Genomic DNA, 15,295 nt, shown 5'->3' with positions numbered 1-15,295 from the left:
ACTGAGCAAAGATATGAATCTTCAGGTTAAAGTAAGAAAATGAGTCATTAAACAGGATAAATAAAAACATCCACATTTAGATACATCGTGGTGAAAACAAAGGCAAGAGAACAGAGTTTGATTCTGGCCAAGGGCTTATACCTCAGCTGCAGGCTCAATCCCTGGCCCCAGTGAGGGCACGTGCAGGAGGCAACCAATCTATGTTTCTCTATCACATTGATGTTTCTCTCTCTCTCTCCTGCTCTCTCCGAAAAGCAATGGAAAAAATATCCTCTGGTAAGGATTAAAAAAACAAAACAAAAAACCCCTCAATCCATCCAATAGAAGTCAGGAAACGAGGAAATAGAAGTAAAGAAAAGGCATGGCTGAAAGCAAAAAGTAAGATAAATGTATAAATAATCACAATAAGTAGAAATAAACTAAAACAATCAATTAAAGGATATATACTCTCATATTAAATGAAAATAAATAAACCCAGTTTAAATATGTGATACAGAAGGGCTAAGAATAAATAAGATGGAATAAAGTATTCCAGGAACATATCAGCAACAGGAAAGAAGCTGGCATAGCTATAGTAGTATCCATCAAATTAATCTTTAAGGGAAAACACCTTGTTAAATATAAAAGTATATTAGGCAATGACAAAAAAACCCAATAAACTTGGAAGATATAATAATTCTGAACTTGTATAAACTTAACAGCATATTCCAAAAATATGTGAAGCTAAAATTAACAAAATTCTTGGAGAAACTTGATAATCATAGTGAAAGATTTTAATACAACACTCAATAATTAATAAGTTAAATGGATGAAAATTTAATATGGGTGCAGAAGACTTTAACTACACAGTTAATAAGCTTGATTTAATGGAAGTATGTAGATTCTTGCATCCAACTGTAGAGAACACACATTTTTTTCAAGCACATAATGATCAGATACTAAACCACAAAGCAAGTCTTAACAAACTCAAATGAGTCAGTATCATAGAGACAACATTCTTTGATTATAAATAAATAAAATTAGAAGAAACTCTAACCTCTTGCTCCATTTAGAAACAAACTTTATTTTTCATCAAAAATAACCATCATTTACAAAATCCAGGAGAATTTTCAAATCATTAGATCCAATGAGACAGAAAGTTTAACAAAGGTACTGGATATCAGATTAATATACAAAAATTAATAAAAACAAGTGAACATTTAATTTAAAAATATGTGATTTATAACAGCAATTATAAGGTACATAAGAATAATTCTAACAAACGAGTTTTCTGGAAAAATATAAAATTTTATTTAAGGATATTCAAAAATACCTAAACAAATGGAGAAATATATTATTATGTTCATTCATGAGAAAAGACTCAAATTCATTATGAAGTCAAATTTTCCCAGGCTATTCTATAAATACAATGCAATTTTAATCACACTCCAAAGGGCAATATCCTACAACTTAAGCTGCTATTAAAATTTATGTTCTTAAAGGAGTATGTATTGCCAAGACAATTTTGAACATTGAAAAGTATATTAACAATATTAATAATATGGGGATATTTACCCTGCCAGATATTAAGACATTGCAGATCTCTAAAAACTGGAACAGTGTGATATGGATAGAGGACAAACAAATAAACCAATGGAACAGAATAAAGAATCTAGAAACACTCACAGAGGCAGTATTACAAATCACTGGGAAAAGAATGAAACAGCCAGTTACTGGTCTTCAGTTGGCATACATTAGCCCATGCATTAGCCCATGCGAACAATTGTCTTACCGTATGACAAAGGATAAAGTTGGATTTTTTTTACCTTTCACCACACACAAAAATAACTTCCAGATGGGCTAAAGACTTAAATGTGAAACAACTCCATGAAATTTTTAGAAGAAACTTTAAGACAGAGTCTTTTTTAAAATCTCATTTCAGGATGGAGTTTCTCGAACTATTCACTAAAAGGAAAATATTAATAAAGTCCATTAGAACAAGAAAAATGTTTGCAGGATAAAAGACACCATAGACAATGGAACAACCAGAGAAAGGCAACAAAATATATGAACAAAAAAATTACAGAAGAACAAGATCTAAATTATATATATATATACCAATCTCTCAATAGATATGTGAACTATACATGCACACATATATGTTCAATCTCTCAAAATAATCAAGGGAATGCAAATTAAAGCCACAATGAGATACACTGTACACACACTAAAAGAAAATTTAAACATATACATGTTAATAATAGTTGTAGAGAATGGGAACCCTCATGAACTGCTGGTGGTAACTGATGTAGTACAACCATTTTGAAGGACAATTCTGCAATACCTAATACACTGAAGGTGAGGACACCCCAGGGCCCAGCAACTCTGTAGGTGTCTACTCAGAGCAGTTCTTACAAACGTGCAGCAGAAGGTAGGGACAAAAGAGCCCATTTCAATGTTATTTACAATAGCAAAAAACTAGAAACAACCTAAATGTCCACCAGTACAAGAATGCTTCCATAGTAAAGTTTGCTTCATTCAATCACTAGCAGTTGGACTAATGAACCAAAGTTTCTAGCATCAACAGGGAAATCTCAAAAGCATAATATTAGCTGAACAAAAGCAAGCTGCACAAGGGTATGTGATGATGATGTGATGATGATAACGGGAACACTAGCAACAACCCCAGTCACTAACATAGCACTTGCTATAAGTGCTTCATTTATATAAATTCAGTTAATCCGCATGGTAGACCCTGTGAGCTGGTGCTATTTTATCGTCTCTATTGCATAGCTGAGGAACTTGGAATGGAGAAGTGCACTATGACACATTTGTGTAAAATTCTAAAACATAATAAATAGTATAGTTTCTTTATGGATACACACATGTGTAATAAAAATGTATGGGCTAATGCATGCCAACTGAAGACAGTGTTTGAGGGAGCGAGTGGGGAACAGGGATGGACAGTGAGACTAGATCTATCTGTCATGATTTATTTCCTTTAAAAAAGAAAGGTCTAAGCAAATTAGACAAAATGTTAGCAACTGTATTAATTCTTAAATCTGGGTGGTAGGTATGTGGAAGTCATGTTATTTTCTATATGGTTGAATTGTTGCAATTTAAAATTTAGAAAAATTTAAAGAACTAAATTTTAGAAAAGAAGGGAGGCAGGATGGCATAAGCAGAAAGTTGGTGCTTAGATGGGGCTGGAAGGGTTCATATGACCTTCGACTTGGAACATAATAATGGAAAATTGCAAAGTAGAAACAACAAGTTAGAATGAGTCCTAACTTAACTGTGTGACTTTCCGCAAGGTGCTCGACTTCTCTAAGTCTCAGTTTCTTCACCTGCAAGACAGAATTAATAGTACCTCCTTCTTGGATTATGGAAAAGAATAAGTGAGGAGGAAAAAATCCATGTTAAACAAACAGCCAAAAATCCATGATGATAGTTCTTATGGCTGTTTTCCAGAAAAGGAGTCAGACATAAGGAAATCCCCTGGCTGCTGTCAGGGCCCCTGCCACAACACCTACACCCACTACTATGGCTGTGCTCCCAATTCAGAAGAAGCAAGGCGGGGCCTCAGTCTAGGGGTGGGGGTGCTGGTTGGTTTACTAGGATGGGGACTCCGAACTAAGACAAAAATCAGAAACTCAGTTATGGGCCCTGGCACCAGCCACACACCAGGCAGGTCTCTGCCTTGACTGGAAGTTGGACGGCTTTAAGGAGCACATAGATCTTAGAGTGAAGTTAGCCTTGTTGACTTTTAAAAACATTTAACTTTACTTTTAGAGCAGTTTTAGGTTCATAGCAAAACTGAGTGGAAGCTCAGAAAATGCCCACATGCCACCTGCCCTCCCACTACAAACCCTCCTCCCCTAGTTGACTTCTGAGACCATCCTTCAGTGGACAGATCGCTAAGGCGTGGAGCTGGCTCTTTCTGCTCCTCTGATTTCCTTTGTAATTTTCTTGCGTGTCTGTGCGTGCAGGGGAGCGGAGGCTGGAAAGCGAAAAGAACAACTTTGAAAAGGGAGCTGAAGACAAGTTCACGCTGGATGCCCCTGATTTGGGGCAACTGATGAAGATCACTGTTGGCCACAACAACAAGGGGAAGTCTGCAGGTTGGTTCCTGTCCAAGGTGGGTTCAGCTGCCTGTCTGTGATCCCTGTGCCCTGGGAGGGGGGATTCTGGCTCTTCAGAAGGTTATATTTCAGCCCTAACTTCCTTCTCATGGTCTATCTGCCTCCACTCTTCTGCCTTAGCCCGCTGGCCAACCATGCTGCCCTCCTCATATTGCCAAGACTTTGCCCATGTTACCGCCATCCTGGAAAGCCCAGTTCTCTCATTTGAAGCCTGATCATCCTTCAAGGCTCTGCCATGAAGCTTTCCCTGCCTCTGACCCACCAGAACCTCTCCCTCCTGCGACTGTTTATAACACTCCCTGCTTAGAGCATTCATTTGGCCCTAATCATAGGCATTCTTGTGACTTATTTTGGGCTATTGCTTTATACCTCAAATTTCTGAATCTCAGGTTTTTCACAAAGTTACAAATCAAAAAGATGACAAAAAGGCTTCTGAGAAGCTAAAACATATCTGGTCCAACGTTTGTAAGGAAAGCTCATGCCCTTGGCTCTATATTGCTCTGCCCTCATTTTGAAGGAAAGAATCCTTAGACTCCCATGCACAGCCTAGCAGGGGTGGGGAACCTTTTTTCTGCCAAGGGCCATTTGTATATTTATAACATCATTCGCAGGCCATACAATATTATTAACTACCTGCATTTAAACCTATGGCAGAAAATTAGAGCTGTAAAGAGGCACTATAATAGGTAGGACCATTGAGAATTGTAATAAGGAGTCATAGAAGATATAAAAAGCCCAAAGAATATTAAAAATTGATGGAAGTTTGAGGTCATTTAGAAAATGGGCTACCAGCCCTTTGCATATATTTCCCTTAGTCACAAGGCTATCAGTATATTTCAGCTCATCACAGAATGATAGGAAAAGGTTAATGTATAATATATTTTTCAAAAAGATCTTATTTCTTGAAACAGAAAACCCTCAGATTTTTAACAATTTGACTACAGAGAATGAAGCTATCTGATAGTTGAGTTTTTGTTACTACTCAACTTCATTTATCTTCTTGTGTCAGTTAGAAAGGTATTTGGCTGTGAGTATCAGAAAATCAAAGTGCAATGTTAAACAATTAGGGGCTTATTTTCTCATCTCACATGAAACCAGCTGTGGTCAGCTCAGGGCTGGTGCAGCTGCTTCCTTTCTAAGACACCTGCTCTCTTGCTGCATCACCATTCTCAGCCCTGTGGCTTTCATCCTCCAACTTGTTGCCTCATGGTCACATGATGGCTGCTGAACCTCTAGCCATCTTATTCATATTCAAGGCAGGAAGAGAAGGGGAGACCAAAAGAGAAAAATATTTTTTTTCTGGTAAGCCTTTCCTTATTGTGAGAGAAACAAAACTCACCTTGAAATTTCTGCCTGCATTTCATTGGCCAGGAATATGTCATGTCACCACCCTGGCTGCAATGGAAACTGGGACATCAGGAGCCTAGCTTTCCAGTCTTTATAATAGAAATAGGCTATGAAAATGGTTATTGTCATGGATGTTGAGTGAACATCCTAGAGTGTTCTCTCCAAAACTAGCTTGAAAGTTCCTTAAGGGCACCTCCTCAGCGCTTGGTATGGGACAGGGCACTGAATCAGTGAAGCGAGGAATGGCCAAGTCTCCTTTGGAAAGAGGAGGGCTTGTCTGGCCCTTGCAGCAGCCATCCTGGTGCTGCACAGGATGGCAGGAGGCTAAATGCTGGTTGGACTGGAGAAGAAATGGAGCAGGAGTCTAGACTCCAAACACCCAGTGCACAGACAGAGGTGTGTCTTCAGGGAGGTTTCCTGTTCATCTGGGCAGAGGCGGGAGAGGAGGCAGGTGCGTTTTGTGACCTCAGCCAGGATGGGGCACAGAGCAGGTACCTGGAAGCCCAGTTCCTTCATCCTGGGGAGGAAGACAGTCTGGGTGAAAAACCAAGGTTTAGTGGAAAGAGCAACAAGGTGCACTTGAAGTCCAGGTGTGACCATGACACTGTCATTGCAGCTGCACTTCATGAGGCCAGGTTCCTTCTTGGTCACATGGGCCCACTCAGCCAGTGTGGCAGGTTCACACCCCAGAACAGGACCTTTTGTTATCTTCATGCTCAAGGAAAGGGCAGCTTGGCAAAGTGTGACATGTGGGGGTGAGAACATTTTTGCCCTCTGCAGCTTAAATCTTGTTTTATTGCTTTCTGAAATTTGACATTGAGGCCAAGCAGACTGTTGTTTCTTTCTGGACAACCTGTTTTATGGTTTGTTTGTTTGTTTTTTCAGCCAGGAGGCCTGCGGGACTTTTTCTTGATATTTTTCATTCTAAAGTCTTGCCAGAAAATGCCCAGGAGTAGGGCCGTTGGTTCATTCACCCCCCTCCCTCCCCATTAGAGAGCTCTGCTCTTCTGATTCTTTGGAATGGCATTTTCTCCCTCCCTCCCCTTTTCCTTTCTTTCCCCCTAATTACTGTTTGCTGTTCAGGAACTATTTGAAACCCAAAGGCCAAGCACACTGCTTTCAGTGCAAGATTGGTTATTCAATTTGGGGCCATAGTATGTACGTGGGTGAGTTCAGGGCCTGGTAGGCAGGTCCCCATCTGTCCCCCCAGAGTCAAGGGGGGTGCTCCTCTCAAAGGTTCACTGGCTTTTCAGAAAAAGCCCTAACAGCCTATATTTCTTTAACTTAACCAAACCAAAATGCTCCCTGGGGATAAGACAAAAATAATTCAAGCATTTTGCAGGTCAGCGTGCCTGGATTTACTAGATATTTTCCTGAGGGAAAATTGTAATGAGAAAGGGGGAATGAGAGTCCTAGGTCTCAGGCAGGGTGTGGACAGGCTGAAAACCAGGGACTGGGGGAGACTCAGGGCCACCTCTGGCCACTTTCTGACTGTGCCAGGGGCAGCCATCGGAAGCTCCTGCCTCCCCCCATCGGGTATCCAGGCTGTCCCTCCCCTCGGTTCACTCTGATTGATCTGCTTGCCCTCAGCTCCCCAGAGACACCAATTAAAGAGGCTGTTAAATTGACTGCATTTCCAGATTTCACACGTGCTCAGAAAATGCTCCCATCTTCCAGGTTACCAGGCTGGACTTCACATGACAACCACTCCTGTGGTATTTGTGTTTAAGGCTTTGGTGGGACAATTCTAAAAGCCAGTATAATTAACCCCTTCATAGGTCGTCTCCCTCCTCTTCTGTCTAGTCAATGGCCTTTGTGTGTTTCTCAGCTGGGGCTGATAGGCCTTGGTGTGACCGACACATTCCTTCCCCCCCCCCCCCCCCCCCCGCTCTTGGCCTGTTCCCCGGCTGACATCCTCCTTTCCCCAGGCCTTACACATGGCTTTGGTCCCCACATCTGGTTAACCCCACAGCTGTGACCAACTCAAATGGTCAGTTCAGTTCAATAATCACATCAAGAGATCAACAATCACAAGATGGAACATTATGCTGCCAGTGGGCTTGCCCTTGGCCCATCAGCTTCAGTAAAGAGACTTGCTCAGGACCCCACAGCCTTTCTGTGGCAGGACTGGTACCTACCCCAGGCCCCTGGACTCCCAGTCGGATTTGTCTATTATGCCATGTGTTACAAAGTCCAGAATCGGGTGGATGGCCTGCTGCTTGCTGTGGGGAGTGTTAGTTAAACTGGCACCACTGGCTCTGATAGGAAGAGAGACAGAGGCTCATGGAGTGGAGTGCAGGGACCTTGAGAAGCCCAGTGTGCCCTCATGTTACCAATTAATATGCGATATTCAACAAACATTTACTGGGTGACTCTTATAGCCCAGGCCCCATGTTACCAACTGCAGCTGTTGCAATAAACATGGTCCTGCTTCTAGAGATAAGGCAGGTCCTTAAATCATTGCTTACTTGCTATAAGGCAGGTTCTTACTGTAACCTCATACTTCAAAATTTCATGGGAAGTCTAGTTTTCAATGAACAAAAATTCTGTCCTTGGGGGTCCCACAAGTGCTGATCAGACCACGTTTCCCAGTTTGAAGGTCAGAATACAGAATGGCCTGACTTTAAGGCAAAGCAGGATGAGATGGGAGCCTTGAATACAAACAGATGTTGTGGGGGTGAGTCATATTCTGACTGGGCATCAGAAGAGACTTCAGGGAGGGTCCACTGGAGTTGGGCCGTGAAGATGGGTAGCAGGGGCTGGGATGTTGAATAGATCTGGGCTGGGGACAGGGCTCAGAGAACTGAGAAGTGGTGTTAGAGGGCTGGGTGAGGGCAGGTCTTTACTGAATGAGGTAGCCTGAGGTTGTAATGAGGGAGTGGGTATATGGGTGGGTTTAGAGGAGAGGAAGAAAGTGTAGAGGAAGAAACGTGGGTATTAGGGATGTCACCGAATGCTGCCACTTACAGTTACTTCTATTTATGGTATGTTACAAATTATGTGACAGTATTTTGGTGTGTTGAGTCAAACTCAAAACATGTGGGGAAGGGCAACCCTGTGACAGGGAGGATAAGAAGATCCTACCTTCCTTTGCTGCCTCAGTTTCCCCCATAGAACATGCCCTCGTTCTTCCACAAGCCCAAGTCTCTTCTGCTAACTCCTGGATATTGAGATTTATTTCAAAGTGGGTTTGTAAGTTTCAGACGTTTCTCACTTTTTATCCTGTGTCAAAAGTCACCTGTCCTTTGTCCCCTGGTCTTAGAGCTCTAAAAGGTAACCACAATTCAATAGTGGTCCTGGGAATGTGGCAATGGTTGCTTACAGGAGAATGCACCTGCGTTTTTAAGGGGAAGAGTTAAAACTTGAACACAGAGACTTGTTTTACATTCCTTTCCTGCCCCCGTGGCTGGTTCATGGAGGGCACACTGTGGGTCACTCGGGGTGCTCTCATCCCAGGGGCTTTGGCACACAGCGGGCAGGAAGACCCTTCAACCACCCAAGCTGCTCTGTGTGAGGGAGGGGTTTATTTCTTGTGCACAGAATGGGCCTCCCCCCAACCAGATTATTTATGTAAAATTGGTGGAAGTTATTCCAACATAGAGGAGGGAGAGCTGACATTCCACAAGAACTGAGAACTTACTGACTCCAAGGCCAATTCCATGTATTGGAGATGTGTTTACCCCCCGTCAGGGAGGGCACAAAGGTCCTGAGGCCCTGGGTCTGTTTGGATGTATCTGTGAACCATCTGGAAAGAAGTGGCCCCTGCTTAGCAGCTCCATCTTTTGTTGCTCTTGTCCTGGGGTAGTTTATCCTTCTTGGCTTTTTGTTTTTGGTGGTCTTGCCTTGTGACTCTGCTGTGTCCCTGCTGCTGCACAATACTGTGGCTGTCACCAAGGACAGGCTCCTTCTCTGCTGCCATCTCACCTCGAGGGGCTCATGACCCCTGGTCTCTCGCCTCAGGAAAGGCAGTGCTGTCTGTGGGCTGGTCTGCAGTCTGCAGGTGGGGAATGTTCCTCCGGGGGGAAAATAGCTCTTGTTTTGTTATTAGCTTATTGCTTCAGTCTGTCTGTCTGTCTGCCTGGTGCGTGCGTCCATTCTCTCTCTCTCCCTCTCTCTCTCTCTCTCTCTCTTCAGGTGTGCCTTGCTATCATTCATGGTGAAGAGTGTTCTGCAATTGTCTTTGCCGTAACGACAGAATCCATGGAACAGTGGTCTGGAGGGAGCACCACCATTTCATTCCGTTAGCAAAAGCATGTCTTGAATTCTTAAAAGGGACTCCATGAAAACCCAGAGATGTCTGGGCAACTTGTGAGCAGAAGTGGGAAAGCTGCTCGCTCCTCCCTCAGAAGGGGCCCTTGGTAATGCCCTTTTAAGCAACGGGCTGAGCCGTGACCCCTACCTATCAGCAGAGGCCAGAATGCCCTTGAGAGAACTCTCTGTCCCCTTCTCCCTGTACAGTCTCGATACCTGAGTGCCTGCGCCAGTTCCCACCTCATCCCACTTCTCTGCTCCTTCCCACTGTACCAGTCACCATTTGCCACTAGATATGCTCCAAAATGTTCCACCCTCCAGGAGCCAGCTTCCTCCAGCCTCGTCTTGCAGACTTTGAGACCAAGAGATGTCATAAATAATTGTCCCCATGTTTCAACATGCATCTTGAAAATTTCTGGAACTGTTCACAGACTTCTCTACTTTCTGCATCAATATTTAAGCTGTTCTGTTCTCCCTCGGCCTTTCTTGGCTTTTTGGTACTTTGGAAAGTCTAATTTGTAGAGTCTTGGTTGTTATTCAAGTATTCATTCCAGCGCCTCTTCCCTTTGTGGTCAGGCTATGCAAGCTAGTTTTGTCCTATAGAGGTAATTTAGTGGTACATTTATTCCTCAGATTAGCTGAACTTCTCAATCAGGAATTTCCATCAGAAACCAGACCAGTAGAAGCCCTTGACTGATGACATCTCTGTGAGCTGTGAGGGAGTTTCCTTTGCTCTTCAAACCTTGGCTGGTACCCTAGTCTGTGAACATTTGAAGACAGAGACGGTGAGTCTGTATTAGGCATATTAGTAGACTTGACAGCTCATCTGATAAACTAAGCCCTGTCTTTCTTTACCTCGCTTTTCCAACTCTGTGAGAGTCTGTAAGGGGGGTTAGGAAGCAGGCTGAAACCTGGCTCAGGCCCTCAGTGACTCCCTGATCTAGCCTCAACCCTGGGAGATGAAAGCCATGAAAATGTGCAGATTGATGAGTTGGGAGAGGCTGGACTTCCATTGCAGAACCCCATGGGCTGTGCCGCAGCGGTCTCCAGGCACTCAGCTTTAAAAGTACAAACATTTTTACTTTCCCACTCCTGTCTGTCACCAGATCTTCTGCCTGCACAGTGCTATGACTGGAGGACACATTCTAGTTATTGACAATTTCACTTATTTTAGAGGGAATTTTCAGCTGGCTCTTTCTGGAACATTTTGGGAGGGCCCCTCAGCTCCTTGGTTATCTCTAGAGGACACCTGATCTCACCCTGCCAACTCAGCTCACCTGTGAGTGCCCCTCAGGAAGCCTCATAGATGGCCGATTCCACCAGCCTCACTGTCAATGGCTGGCATTTTTTGACCCGATCACCAGATCCTAGGATTCTGGGTGCCTGATTTCAGGCTTGCAGTTTCCTTTGCATAGGCTCTACTTGTCACCAAGGTTAGAATCCAAGCTTCATCAGGTAAGGAAAGTGACTATCTTGCTGTCTGCAAATCCAGGCTTACAGTTCTCACACCCCAGTCTCACAAGGCACATCCTGCCAAGTGTTTTGCATTCAATTTCAAAAAATGATCTGCGGCAGAAGAGGAAGCAATGGCTCAGACATTCAAGTAGGGGGTAGTTGCCAGTCAGCCCTGTGTGACTCTCAATGTTTAGCAAGGTTTTCTTGGCAACAGGTGTGTCCTTGTGATGAGTTTTCCGTGGACCACTGAGAAGATGAGAGTGTATTCTTAGAGTACACTCAAGGAATGGAGGGTTTGAATTGGCTTGCCAGGTGCATCCTCAATGACACTTAACATTCCTTTCCTCTCTTTTTCTTAGATTATGATTGAAGATATTGCAAACAAAAGAAAATATGACTTTCCTCTGAACCGCTGGCTGGCCTTGGATGAAGATGATGGCAAAATCCAAAGGAATATCTTAGTGGGCGGAGCTGAGACCACAGGTAGAGCCAAAGAAAGAGGAAGCCCCACTGGCTAATATTTCACTTTCCGCCTGAGGCTCAGTGTTCTTATCTGTTGGCCTGGAGGCCTGCAATCAAGTGGGAGCCAACTGTGTCTTCAGACAACATTCCTCCTGCTTTTGAACTTGTTCTGTTTCTCTGAGCTGCAGTCTGGGGCTCAGTTGATGCCAGGGGAGAAGGGGAGATGCCCCTGAGCAGACACTAACTGCCCAGGGTAAAAGAAGTCATCAGTGGAATGAAGCCAGAGCTCCTGATACATGTGGGCATTTATGAGGACATTGTTTTAACTCCTCCCAGTATTGAGTACTTACTATATGCCAACCCTCTGCTAGGCACTTGACCCATTTCATCTCCTTTAATCCTCACAGCAGCCCTATAATATAGGAACTATTATCGTTACCATTTCACAGATGAGGGAACTGAGTCACACAGAAGTTAAAAGGCCTGCCCAAGGTCCTAAGCTAGACTAGGCCCGCCTCCTAAATCTCTATGCTGTGTGAATTCCATGGCAAACCTGCAACTCTCAGCATGGAAGTTTATGGAAGTTCCAGAAAAATCTATGTAAATTAATGCACATATGAGAATGTGCTGTTACAGAACCTCCCATGGCTTCCACTGCATAGAGGATATGTCCAGTTCTGGGGCATAGTATACAAATTATTCCACAATTTGGCTCCAGCTCACCATATCAACAGGATCTTTCAACGCCATCTCCCACCACTTCCACACACTGTCCCTCTCCAGCCACCTCATCACACACCCTTCACTCTTTCCTTTACCTATACCCCCTCCTCATTCCCCCCTCACCCACCCACGTGCCTTCTCTCTCCCCTCCCTTCTTTGCTTGCCTGACTCCTGCTCTCTAACTTCGGAACATGCCTTCTTCTCAGCCTGTAATGCCATTTCTCTTCTTCATGTTTCCCAAATCCCTGCTTGCAGTCACTTCCTCTGAACCCTCCCCTACCTCCTCTAGACAGGACAATTCCTCCCTTCTCTTGTTCTGGGCATTCTGGGCAGACCCTGGACACCAAGAGCTCCTCTGCTCCAGTGCTGTGGCATCTTGGCCTGGCCTGACCTTCATTAGGTGTAGCACAAGTCATTTGTAACTAGAGTTTGCAAATTATTTTCCTAAAAACACACCCTAGAATGGATTTAACATAGCCCATTTCACCACGATGCCATTACTTGCCTCCAGTGGTAGAGGGAAGGGAGAAATGGCAGCCAGAGACTGGGAACTGCTGGGCGCTGAGGCCACAGGAGTATGTCTTGTGTGAGAACACAGTTTGTCTGTGTGTTTTGGAGAATAAGCTGGAGACGCACTCATTTAGGGCAGGGGCCACTCCTTTTCAACTCACATTCTCCCAATACCTGGCATATCACAAGCGCTCAGTAAATGTTTGCTGACCAAAAGAAGATATAAAACTGTGAATGAATGATGCATCTATGTGCTATGCACGTGGTTAGCTTCTCAAAGAAGTTTGGGATCTTCATTTCTCTGGGGCCCAGAGGTGAAGATGGAGGTGGGGTAGGGCCAGGGGTAAGTAGGAGGAATGAACAAGGACCAATGTGCCATTGTCTTATACTCTAGGACAGAATGAAAGAATGAGGCCAGACCTTAGCAGAGGTTCCTGTCCAGTTGTCTGTCTTGGCGTTTTCTCTTACTCTGTCCCATCTCGGAGTTTCACCTTCCCTTGCTGGCTCTCCCCCAGAGCTCCATCTCCTTATAGTGCCTCCTGACTGCCCCACACCCCACAGTGTTCTCTCCCTCCCCCAGTCTTCCCTCATGCCAGCACGTCAGCAAGTGAAAGAAGACATTAGTGCCCTCTATTCAAAGTTATATTTTTAAGTTATGAGCCAAAGAGCAAACTAAATGAATCAGATAGCCCTGAATATAAATCTCTATTAATGGAGTTGACTATTACAATTAAATTAGACATAACAGAGTTTATCCGGCAGCTATTAATAATAAGCACATGATAATTAACATTAATAATCAGTACTATTCTTAGCTAAACCAAGTTCCTCCTCCCCTTTGTTAGTTTCCTGTGATTAGGCCCGGCAGCTTCCTGTAATAAGACCTGCCGTTTATCCCCAGAGGTAGACGCACTGACACACAAACTCTGAAAAAGATAAAGTGAGGTCAAGAGGCTGTCGTCTAGGGGAAGGGGACATGGAAATTGAGGATGTTTGGAGCAGGGAGACCCGGGAGGTGGCGGCCAGGTAGGGGGAAGGTGGGCACAATGTTGTCATCAGCTGGCACTGAACCCTCTTCTTCCCCCTCTTGTTTCCACACCAGCTGTCTCCTACATTGTCACCATCTTCACTGGGGATTTACCTGGGGCTGGGACCAAATCCAAGATCTACTTGGTCATGTACGGAGCCAAGGGGAATAAGAACAGTGGGAAAATCTTCCTGGAGGGCGGTGTGTTCGCCCGCGCGCGCACGGACATCTTCCACATCGAGCTGGCTGTGCTGCTCAGCCCGCTGAGCCGGGTCTCCATCGGGCACGGCAACGTTGGCTCCAACAGGGGCTGGTACTGCGAGAAGGTAAGGGATGCGCCCTCTCTTCCCGAATGTCTAACTACAAACTCGAACCCGCTTCCTGCTTCCTGCTTCCTTTGGATCAGTCACTGAGCACGGGGCAATCCCTTTCACTGGGCCTTTTGGATGGCAACATGCCCATCCACCTTGTCTTGCTAGTGGTCAGGAACGGGGGCTGCTCTGTACGTGCACCCAAGGGCCAGACACGAAGCAGGCCATCCAGATGTGCTCGGCCGGTGGTTGTAGACTCTCCTCATTCCTGATGTGGTATTTTGCTTCAGTTTATAAATCTCTCAATCAACAAGTATTTTTAAATATATATTTGTATTGTGGTTACTTATGGTTTAAAGAATATACATAACAAAAGTGAGATACAATACAGAGAATTATAAAAAGAACAAAAGTCAATTTTGTCTACCACTGGACTTAAGAAATAGAATATTCCCAATGCTCTTGAAACTCCTCTGTGTCCTTCCTCAGTCATATAATTCTCTCTCTCCCAAAAAATCATACACTATTATGAATTTTGTCTAAGTGGATGTCGAGAGAAGATTTTATAGTGTTCCAGGAACTTTCCTTGGGACATCTATAATATGAGTGGCCTGGGCTAGACAGACTTCCATGTTCTAACCCATGAGTTTGGGACTCAGGTTCAGATGGAGAGGTTTAGGAGAGAAGGTTGGGTGAGGCTCAAGTCCAGAAAAGGGCAGTTTGTTTTTGTATTAAATTCCAGATATTAAATACCTTTCATGTGATTGGCCTTTTTTTACAAGACAAATATAGGGAATTAATTTAGTGTCCTAGTTAATTTGGTTCAGGTTGAGATTTTACAATGCGCATAAAGAAATACTGTGTTTGAAGAGGTTATTGAGTATAGAGGAAAACGTTTGCAATCTGGGCTGGTAAATTGGAGGACGGGTGATACCTGTTTGGGAAGATTTCTTGGAGGAGGTATTTCTTGATCTAAAATGAGACAAGCAATGGGAAGAAAGTGTCATTCCTTCAGGGCCCTAATGCAGATGACCCTAAACGTGGGGCTGAGGAGGCTGCTGAGCATTGCAGGGTGTCCCAGCTTGTGG

At 44.1% G+C, this 15,295-nt stretch overlaps 1 protein-coding gene across 2 annotated transcripts in view; it reads left to right on the top strand.

Moving 5' to 3' along the window:
- Window positions 1–15,295, top strand: part of LOXHD1 (lipoxygenase homology PLAT domains 1) — a 136,092-nt gene that overhangs the window by 35,234 nt on the left and 85,563 nt on the right. For both annotated transcript variants that reach the window (XM_016225121.2, XM_016225120.2), the window contains exons 6-8: window positions 3,969–4,117; window positions 11,534–11,657; window positions 13,972–14,222. In XM_016225121.2, coding sequence (XP_016080607.2) covers window positions 3,969–4,117; window positions 11,534–11,657; window positions 13,972–14,222 — 524 coding nt within the window. The remainder of the gene's footprint in view (window positions 1–3,968; window positions 4,118–11,533; window positions 11,658–13,971; window positions 14,223–15,295) is intronic.

The sequence above is a fragment of the Miniopterus natalensis genome, chromosome 7 (genome assembly GCF_054644295.1).
Source record: "Miniopterus natalensis isolate mMinNat1 chromosome 7, mMinNat1.hap1, whole genome shotgun sequence".
Classification (NCBI taxonomy): domain Eukaryota; kingdom Metazoa; phylum Chordata; class Mammalia; order Chiroptera; family Miniopteridae; genus Miniopterus; species Miniopterus natalensis.
Note: the sequence above shows the minus strand (reverse complement) of the source record. Positions and strands in the feature narration are given on the sequence as shown.